This window comes from Megalops cyprinoides, chromosome 5 (genome assembly GCF_013368585.1).
Source record: "Megalops cyprinoides isolate fMegCyp1 chromosome 5, fMegCyp1.pri, whole genome shotgun sequence".
NCBI lineage: Eukaryota > Metazoa > Chordata > Actinopteri > Elopiformes > Megalopidae > Megalops > Megalops cyprinoides.
The window spans coordinates 9164682-9175601 of record NC_050587.1 but is presented as its reverse complement, the minus strand read 5'-3'; the positions used below and the strand labels follow the sequence as shown (position 1 = coordinate 9175601).

Below are 10920 nucleotides of genomic sequence, written 5' to 3'. Positions count from 1 at the left end.
GCCAGTACCGTGCTTCACCGTAGGGATGGTATTAGCCAGGTGATGAGCAGTACCTGGTTTTCACGACACTTAGCGCTTGGAGTTCAGGTCAGTTTTGTCTCATCAGATCAGAGAATCATTTACGTCATGCCCTTAAAGTCCTTTAAGCGCTGTTTGATAAACTCCAGGTGGGCTTTCATATGCATTTTAGTCAGGGGTGGCTTCCATGTAGCCACTTTACCATAAAAGCCTGATTGCTGGAGTGTTTCTGAGATGGTTGTTCTTATGGCAGGTTCTCTCATCTCTGCAGAGGACTTCTGAAGCTCTTAGATTTGCCATTGGGTTCTTGGTCACCTCCCTGACCAAGGCCCTTCTTCTCTGGTTACCAAGTTTGGCTGGATGGCCAGCACTAGGAAGAGTCCTGATGGTTCCATTTCACAAAGATGGAGCCCACTGGGCTCCTGGGAACATTCAAAGCTTTAGAGCTTTATACCCTAGATCTATGCTTTCACACTATTTGATTACAGAGCTCTACAGAAAGTTCCTTGGACGTCATGGCTTGGTTTTTGGACTGACATGCACTGTGAATTGTGGGATCTTTTATACACAGGTCTGTGCCTTTCTAAGTCATGTCCAATCAGTTCAATTCTCCACAAGTGGGCTCCAGTGAAGTTCTAGAGACATCTCAAGGATAATCAGAGCAAACAGGGTGGCCCTGAAATGTATTTTTAAAATGTATTAAACTTGTTTTAAAATTTTATTAATATTTTTGCTTTGTCATTTTGGGTTATTGTGTGTGCATTGACAGCAAAAAATAATCCATTTTAATCCATTTTAGATTAAGTCTACAACACAACAAAGTGTGCAAAAAGTGAATGGGCCTGAATACTTTCCAAAGCCACTGTACCTTTTTTATATCTTTTTTGTTTTGAGCCATGTATTTTTCTAGTGTTGAAGTGACAAAAGCAATATTGACACTTCCCTTTTCTTTCTTCTGAAGTCCAAACCAAGGCTCAAATCAGTGCTGTATGGCTGTACAGTGACTTGCAATGTAAACACGTTTGTTGTTCAAAAAGATTAGTTGTATCTTTTAGTGATACTTTTTGTATAAAAAGACATTAATTAAAAAGAAAGCCTGTCTTTGTATTTTTAAGGTAAAAAAATTCTCAGGAACATCCTTACAGTGGCAGTTAGTCCGTGTTGGGACTGTTAAGTTTAAATACTGTACCAAAAGCAAACTGAAAATGACCTACATTGCAGTAAAGTAAAAGTTACAAGTTACATGTTTGTCACAAGAAAGAAGCACACATTTGGTGGCACTAGTTTGAATTCAAGTCGAACAACAGTTTGAATACAGTAATTTTATTTGTGAAAGATGTGTGTGAGACCAAAGTGTAACAATTAGAATGCAGGTTATCTTTGATTGAATGTATCCTTATATCTGCTCATTTGTTTTTAAAACAAAAATCCAAAATTGTGTGATTGTTACAGACGGTCAAATGTAATATACTTAGCAGTTTTTGTACAACTGAGCATGAGAGTCAGTATGCAGAATCAGTCACAACACCAGGTATTTGGCCATCTTGTGCTCGGACCCCTGGATTTCCCCTTGAACGTTTATTTTATTTTGGTATTGGCCTATTAAAAAACAGAACATGAGCTACTTAAAATAATATTTTAAAATTGAAGACAATTTTGCCAATAATATTGGTGTTCCTACCACACAATTCAAAATTAAGTATTATTCTTCTTTTGTGTCAGAAACTCCTGAAGAGGTGACAAGCAATATCAGGAAACCACTGCAAACTTGCTTTGCATGTGGTACGTCAGTTTCTTCGTGCGCGATTCTTAGAGTTTAAGAAAAAAACAGCCTTAGAAAAAAAGGATACGATCACAACTCACAAACTCAGACAGCGTACACATCCATCAACGTACGCCATCTGTCGGAACGGGGTTGTGAGTTTTCGCATATTGGTCGCAATACTGAAACGTAATGACGTAGATAACGTGCTTCGTTGCGTCTAACCAACCAAAGTGAGCAGTTTTATAGGCTTTTTGTGTTTTGTATTATAAAATATTGGTGGACTTTAAATAGGTCTGGTTTATATGGTCAGCAATGCCGTTTCCCTCAGCGGGGAAATGTTTACGTCCCCGCAGTCCTATGAACTCCCAGGACAGTATACCTGACGGCGCATTTGCCACGTACTACACCTCCCATCAGCACCTTCACAGACTCTTCATTTTACGTCTTTTGTCCGGCGACCGACTGCTGACATGGCTGCTCCCATTGAATTTATTCGGCGAATAGGGCCTTGGACATACATTTTCTTCCTTTTGGGAGTTTTCATACCTTCAGGAACCGCACTGATCGACGGACTATACTGCGGTAAAGAGATCTGCTACGATGTGCTCGGGGTTACAAGGGAAGCGACCAAAGCGGAGATCGCCCGTGCCTACAGACAGCTGGCCAGAAAGTATCACCCCGATAGATTCCGGGTCGGGGACCCAGGGCTTGCAGAGGAGACCCCAGAAAGTGCACAGCAAAAATTTCTGCTTGTTGTAACTGCTTACGAAACGCTCAGAGTAAGTGAAGACTGTAAGGCTAATTTTGGCAACATGCTGTTCACCTGTGTGGCTAATGACTAGGCTGCGAGGGTTACTAAGTCTAGCTAAATTAGAACCAGAATAGGTAAGGTTAGTATAACGCTGGCAAACGGTGTTTTGCGAGCAAGATAATTGGCTAGCGGCTCGTAAGCGACACGTAGGTATGTAGCCTGGCCAACTGGTCACCCAAGTTTGGGGTAGATCGTCTTTGGTTCTGTGCCAACGTGGCAGTTACTTACGCACAGATGATCAAAAGAGACCACTTTCCTAGTCTGAACTGTATTTACTGTACCGGTCACAGTCCAAAGCTGTCCTGCCAAATTCACACTTTATGTTTTGCGGAAGTCCGATACATTAATTTGCCTTTCAGATTAGTGATATTAAATCGGCACTAACTGAAGCTGCTTGCTCTAAATTGGATACCGAATCATTCTGTGTGAAATGGAACTGACTTTGATATTGGAACATTTAGAAATTTGGCCCTTGGAGATTGGAACAGTCAAAATACGTCATTATTTTTTGCTCTGCTAATTGCAGAAGTCGTGTTTTACCACGTCTACGCTTACCCTGGCGTTGGTTAAGATAAGGTACTACAACTCATGTAATGCAAATACAGTCTTTGTGGATATTAAACCTCTTTACGCACCCTGATACATTATTTAGACTACTTCAACTGTGCTCATTTTTCATATTTCAAAAATAATGTGTCCTCAAATTTAAAAAGTAAATCAAGTTGCCTGTCTTTGCCTTTACAAATTGTGAAATATTAAAGCAAGGTGGACTCGCTTTTGTAGGATGAAGAGTCTCGAAAAGATTATGACTACATGTTGGATCACCCTGAGCAGTACTACAGCCACTATTATGCCTACTACAGGAGGAGGCTGGCGCCTAAAGTGGACGTCAGGATAGTCATTCTTGTAACTGTGTGCGCTATATCAGTTTTCCAGGTAGGTGCAAGCCTTCCGATACAATGCTCATTGTTCTATTTGATTGTGATTGTTCATAGTTCCCTACTGTGTTAATATCTGTCATCATAACAGAAGACCACATTTTAATGGGATACCAAAGCTTAAATGGTCATGGATGCACAAATAATGTTAAGTATCTACTTCGAAGAACTTAGAAAAATGGCTAACTTAGTACCTAAAATGAATACTGAAATGAAATGAAACAACAGATGTGTCCCTGCACTTTTAGGAAGAGAGATGATAGTTTGTCAAATAGGCTAATACATTCCCTATGTAAAGTTTATAACTAGCCAGACTGCTTGCTATCTAGATTTAAATCATTTTACAGCTGTTATGCAAATATGGACACTTGCAAATTTCGGAGTGCGCGCTATATTTATTCATACTCTGACTATATAGGAACAAAAGCACTATACGAAAAATGTGCACATTGGATTTGGGTTTCCTGATCATAATTTTTACTGTTATGTTATACTTTAGCTCTGTGTGGTGCTATTAAGAATAATTTGGTTTTTTCACAAATAATGAATTTTAACCCAAATGCATGAAGGTCACATTTATTCACACCTAATCTTTAAAACAAAAGTCGACAAAGCAAATCTACAGCAGCATTCTGCTTGTTGAATGTTCAGTGGAAGCTTCTGGGACTTTATAGGGGCATCCAAAGGCTTCCTGTTTGCTATTTCCTGTGGTATAAAATGAGGTAGTAAACAGAAGAGATTCACCAGTAGCATGCTTTTTTATGGTTAAGGTCAGAGAGCTCTCTGACAAAACAGGTAAATGGTAATTCACCTCCACCTGTTGGAAAAGGCTATAAATTGATCTGTAACGACCTGGATTTAGCACTTTCCACCGTAGTGTGGTTTATAAAGAAAACTGCTACTGTTGTCATGGCAACCTTTCCAGAATGATGCATGTCTCTTTTGGAAGTAGCTGTAAATCTAAAGGCATCAGTTGGAGGTCTAAACCAACGGGCATGTTCAGGTGACAGATATTGAACAGCTCCTTTTGACAGTCTCAGGCATGAGTGTTTCTTTCATGGCTGGGTTGCAAGGAAGACGCCTCCTTTGAAGACAAACCACAATAAGGGGCCTCTTGAATTTGCTGAACTACATCTGATTCACAATTGGAAGCACATCTATGGCCAGATGAAACTGATATTGATCTTTTTGGACATTCTAGTCATCTTAATGTTTGGCATAAAAAGCTGAAGCTGACCCATGTTCACTGTAAAATATGGTGGGGTTTTATTATTCTTTAGAGTTCTTTCGCATCTATTAGTCCCTTGGTACGGCTCTGACACATATAGTAGCAGCACATTTTGGCCAAAAACCTAGTTCACTCTGTCAGGAAGCTCGGACTTGGCTGAAAATGGCAAATGACAGTGATCTGTAGTGTTCATCCAAATCAACACAAAGCAATAATAAAACAATCCAGGCCTCAATCCAGTCAGATATTTGTGGTTTGAACTCATGAAAACAGTTCACAAGTGAACAAAAGATCAGCACCAGAAGTTCAGACCAATAGTAATTCCTCCAGGGGGGGATGGTCAAAAACCCCCATCAGAAGTTCCAGAACAGAAATCAGAAAAGTGTCCATTGTAATCCAGGATTTTAAAAATACTAATCACAAAGATTTGAATAAATGTGACCTTTGTGTTTCTGGAATGAAATCCATTAATTATTAACAATCTGAATTTGCTCTGTCCTGTGCTTTTAAGATTAAATCATAATAAAGAATATACATGCAATATGTCATTTTTCATATATATCATGTTTTTTTCAGAGGTAATAATAAATATCGCACTGTAAGTACAACTACTATAAGTCTGTTGGTTAAAGTGGAAAGCAAATTGACCACATCTGGTAAAACCACATTAAACCCCATTTCAAAAGCAGTACCAAAGTGCCCTATGAAACAGCTCAGGCTGTTTGTTACACATTTCTTGGGACAGATCTCCTTGTTCTTGTCTCCTTGTCTGTTACTACAAGGTAATAGGGGGTGACAAAAGCAGTCATTTCATACAAAGCAAAGTAAGGATGGCATGCAGCTGAGTTTGTTTTGCAAATACTGTACTTCAGACAAACAAACAGTTGGCAAATAGCTTTTGAAGTTGTCTTGCTGTGCTATTTTTTGGGTGACTGAAGTTTAAACCAAAAGCAAGCCTTTTTGCTTCACAATCCCACCTCATAACTCTTCAACTAATTGGTAAGTTGTGTTTGGAAGAGTTTGTATTAAACAAGAACAAACTGATTTTTGAGGACTCATTAATGTGACTTAAAAGAGTGGAAAAGCTACATTTATGAGTAGTTTTTTGTTTGTTCTTATACTCAATGTTGATTTAAATTTGGCAAATGAAAACCAGTGACACAACCAATGCTAATTATGTGTGGCCTTCTGTGCTTTTTTTCCCAGTACTACAGCTGGTGGAGCAGTTACAACGAAGCCATTAACTACCTATCGACTGTGCCAAAGTACCGCATCCAGGCCACGGAGATAGCCAAGCAGCAGGGCCTGCTGAACAGGACTAAAGAAAAGGGCAAGAACCGGCGCTCCAAGGAAGAGATTCGGGAGGAAGAGGAGGAGATCATCCGCGACATCATAAAGAACAAGATCGACATCAAGGGCGGCTACCAGAAGCCCAACCTCTCTGACATCTTGCTGTGCAAGATCATACTGTCCCCTTACTACCTGTGCGCCTATGTGGTATGGTACTGCTCCTGGGTCTACAGGTTCACCATCTGCCGGGAGGAGTACGGAGAGGAGGAGAAGCTGTACATCATCCGCAGGTACATGAAGATGTCCCAGTCGCAGTTTGACAGCCTGGAGGACCACCAGAAGGAGACCTTCCTGGAGAAGCAACTTTGGATAAAGGAGAACTATGACGTATGTCTGCACTGGTTTAACCTTTATTTTTGCACAAGTGTGTGTGTGTGTGTTTTCACATCAGAAGTGCATTTTTGTACACTTCACTCAACATTTGGTGACTAAAATAAAATTAGCCCTGCTAAAAGATTAAACTTAGCAGCCCTACAAATGGTAAAATGTTTATATACGCAATCTGTCACCTAGGAAACCAAGTAATCAATTAAATTTTACAGCCAGCTATAGGATCATAGGCTGTAGGATTCAGCCTGCGCTCAGAGCCAGTGTGTTGCCAGCTGAGCCAGCTGAAATCCTTTATATTATTTTTATGCTTCTAATATGCTTTCTGTGCATACACAGTTGCAGGCATACATATTAAACTGGGGATTAAACTCAGGGATTAACAGTATGCCTTAGAATTTAGTGGGTCAAAGTCTGTCCTTTGAAAAATTTAAAGTGAAGTGTCAAATGAAAAAATGGTGAAAGTTAAAATAACATTGTCAAATACCATTCTCACTAACTGGCCTGTGGATCAATTACATGTTTGATACAGGTCTGCACTTAAGAATCCTTGGAAAACCATTATGCAGCACAAATCTAGAAAACACTGTCTATCTGAGTTTTAATTCTAATTAAGTTCTAATTGGTAAGCCCCATGAGTAAAGAGCTGTGCCTTAACCACAACCCTTTTGGTGAGCAGGTATACAAAGAGGAGCAGGAGGAGGAAATGAAGATGAAGATGGCGATGGATCCCAGATGGAAGAGATACCGCCGATGGATGAAGAACGAGGGGCCTGGCCGTCTCACTTTCATCGATGACTGACCGGATACAGACCCTGCATCCGTGCCAATTTATACACATATCCACATGCTTGTGTGCTTGTGCACATCTACAGTGGCCAGATCTATTCATACCCCTGATTAACTGTTACAAAAGACTCATTTACCAAAAGAGCACAGTCAGTATTTTATTTATTTTTTTTGCAATAACAAATGAAAATGTGTAAAATTTTAATACTTTCAATACTTAACAGGGCAACAGAATATGCTTTATGTTGCCCCCCTCCCAAAAAACAATGATCAAATTTATTTACACTCCCAAGCAGCAGTCTGACTTGATTTGGATAAGTTGTCTTCTGTGGCCTTTTATGGAGCTGAGGCAATAATCATTGCATAAAAGACTAGAGAGAGCAACTTACCAGAGTCATCCCAGTCAAATAACAATGAAACTACTGACTGAAAATGAAAATTTTTGCTATCAGAATTTTACCAGATCCTTCAGATTTCTTGGTTTTTGGTTATGGATAGCTGTTTTAGTATTTGAACTGCAGATATGCGGTTAGGTTGCAATTACGGTGTTGTAGTGGCCAGTCCAGGATATTGACCTCCAGTAATTACTCTTGAGTTCGAGTTTCCTCATAGCATGTTGTGGTAAAAATGCTTCTGTACCTTTTCTTTGCAAATTAGGGACTGTTAATAAGTTTGGACTTCTTGATAAAGCAAACTGGTAGGTTCATCTTATTGTGAACTTTCTTACTGCCAGCACCAAACTTGTGGAGGTCAGTAACCCTGAAATATCAGAGTCTCCTGAAGCTATCCATGGATTACAATGACAGGATTTTGGTGAAAAGGTCTTTTTTTTTTGAAAAAAAAAGAAAAGAAACATGGAAATACTACACTTCCTGTTGCTTGTGTTATAATTGTACATAATTCCTTTAATTCATGCAAGTGATACTGATTGTGCATTTGCATTTTTTCTGTTCTTTTTTGGTTATTTATCAAGGGTACGGATACATTTGAAGAACACTATATATGTGCACCAATGTGTATACATAACTGAAAAATTATATATATATGTTTATATAAGATATCTACAAATTATTTTCATAGTTATATTGGACTGAAAGGTGAGTGGTTTGACTCAGGAATCTGCATGAGATTGATATGAGGAATATGTTAAATATTTTTTAGTATCACAGCTTTGGCATGGATAAGGAGGAAAGTAATTCAAGGTGTGCAATGCAGTGGGCTGAACCTCAACAAAGTAATGTGGGAGATGATTTTTTTACCACTGGGTTTCTCTCTGTAGTGTGAAGTTTTAACAGCAATTATATTACCTTCCATGCCTATTTTAGGTATTCATTATTATTATTATTTATTATTGCTCCTGGTAGTTGGAAGAGTGGCTTTTTTCATTTATAAGTACCCATTCTTTTCCCCATTATTTGTCTCCTCAGAGGCCAGTATTTATCCAGCTGCTCTTTGTAAAACCTAAGAAATGCAAAATGCTGATTTTCAGGGTACACTGAATGCAATGCTGTGTTGAAGTTAGTCCTGATGTGTGTGTAGCTGTGTCATCAAACACATACAGTGTTTTGCACCCTGCATGTTGCATGCAGTCAGCCAGCAAGCCTTGCATGTCAGGAGGAACCACACACCGCAACAGTTTTATAAAATGGTTTCTTCTTCTGGCTGTTGGATTCAGGACTACAGAAGTCAGTTCAGACTAGAGCAGTGTACGTGTATATGCGGAAAATGGTAAAAAATCAGGAACTGTCAGCATGTCATTTCTGATCGAATATGAGCCCTGATGGAGGTACAGCTAAATGTCCTCAGATGTCAATTATAAAACATGGAAGGAAATTTAAATAATGCGTGCCTTGTATTTGTCGGTCAGTCAGTTGTCCTTGTATGGACTCACACAGAAGTTGGTAGTTTTCTTCTCTGTATATGTGTATATATATATATATATATATATATATATATATATATATATATATATATATATATATATATATATATATGAAGGTAAAAAAACAGCACAAAGCTGTTTTTGTTTTTATTGGGACAGCAATGTTAATATCAGTCTAATTTTGCTCCTGGATGCTCCTCACTTGAAGGTCATACTTCATCATTCGTATTAATCAATATAGCAAGTGACATAACGTTATTGTCATTTAGCAGACACTCTTATCCAGAGCAAGTTACAGATTTTACAATTTTTACATGCTGTCCATTTACACAGCTGGATAATTACTGAGGCAATTGTGTGGGAAATACCTTGCCTAAGGGCACAATAGCAGTGCCCCAGCAGGGACTCAAACCAGCAACCTTTTGGCTTCAAGCCCTGCTTCTTACCGCTGTGTTACAAGTAATACCCAAACATTGCTTCAACAAAGTTTACAAGAGTCCTTTGAAAGAAAGCCCTTTTGTCAGTGAAGGTTTGAGAATACAAAGTTTGAAAAGAAATCCTGAACTTCATGACAAAATGTAATGTCAAAGCATCCTCTAGCAAAATAAGATAAAAATGAATAAAAATGCGTTGATGCATCTCCTACACCGCTAATGCCTTAATGCTGATGTAAGTTTGACAGTATTTTCAGAAGTGAAACTACATGGTGTTCTATTTTTAATAATGACATAGTAGTGTATGTGTCATGGTCCCTCCTAAGTCTTATTGTGTAACTGGTAGTGTCACAGGGTGTTTGTAATCCTTGTCCCTGTTTCCAGAGGCTGAAACTGTGCTGACATTTTAAAACAGAACCACATCTAAATATGACTATGCATTGGCAGTAATTGCAGGAGCAAATAGCAATTGGCAGCAAAAAAGCCCCCATGGAAATTCAAGCATTTTATTTCCCACTTGGTATCTAATCACATCTAATGCCCTGTTAATGCATTACTGGGTTTTTTGGTTTGTTTTGTGTAGCAGTGGATTGCTGTTAAACCAGGGTTATGTCTTAATTTATTTGGCCCAATGGAAAATCACATGTAAATACTGACTGCTGCTGATGTACAGAGGATGTTTCTCAAAAGTAAAATTAAGTCAATTTTTACCTGGCCTCCTTCTCTGGGTCTTAGTCATGTGTGATTTCAATTAATAATTACATAATTTAAAACACTGGGCCTGGGGTGTGTTGAGCTTGTATATGGAAGAATTAAAAAAAAAATTGTTTAGGCTGACGTGTGTACTAACCAAGAACAGCATAAAGGATTGATGTAGTGTAGTTTATGATACCTGAATATCAAGTCTGGATACTTATATTTCTGCCATTAACATCTGAATTATAAATCATGTTCTACCTTGAAGAAGTTGTGGCACTTTTTCATAACTAGTTCAAGTTTTATCCAGATTTTAAGTACCCATGGTTCCAGGTGCAGGAGAAAGTGTCAGGATCACATCAGCGTTTGCAGGATTAAAAGTCATTCTAAAATGTATGGTTTGCTAGAGTGAAATGTGCAAATGAGTGAGCTGGAATTTTCCAGTATGGGTATTTGGTTTTCAGAAAATGAAGTGAATATAATTGGTTGGATTGATTTTATAAAAATATGTCTTTATAAAAATTTTGCCAGCTTTGGGGGGGGGGACTGTCAAATTAAGTCCCATCTTACAAGTGTAAATAGAGGGTTTGGTCATGGTGAAAGGATGGCTCGGATGGATGCAAAACCATTAATGTCACACATTTTCCATTTCACATTGAATGAACATGATTTTTACATTTAT

General features: G+C 38.6%; 1 protein-coding gene across 1 annotated transcript; it reads left to right on the top strand.

The window, feature by feature from the left end:
- The first annotated feature begins 2242 nt into the window (after positions 1-2242).
- Positions 2243-8004, top strand: dnajc25 (DnaJ (Hsp40) homolog, subfamily C, member 25). Its single transcript, XM_036528682.1, has 4 exons — positions 2243-2562; positions 3378-3530; positions 5967-6437; positions 7117-8004. Exons 1-4 carry the CDS (start codon positions 2254-2256, stop codon positions 7237-7239), a joined length of 1056 nt encoding a protein of 351 aa, XP_036384575.1. The 5' UTR covers positions 2243-2253; the 3' UTR covers positions 7240-8004.
- Positions 8005-10920: the final 2916 nt, after the last annotated feature.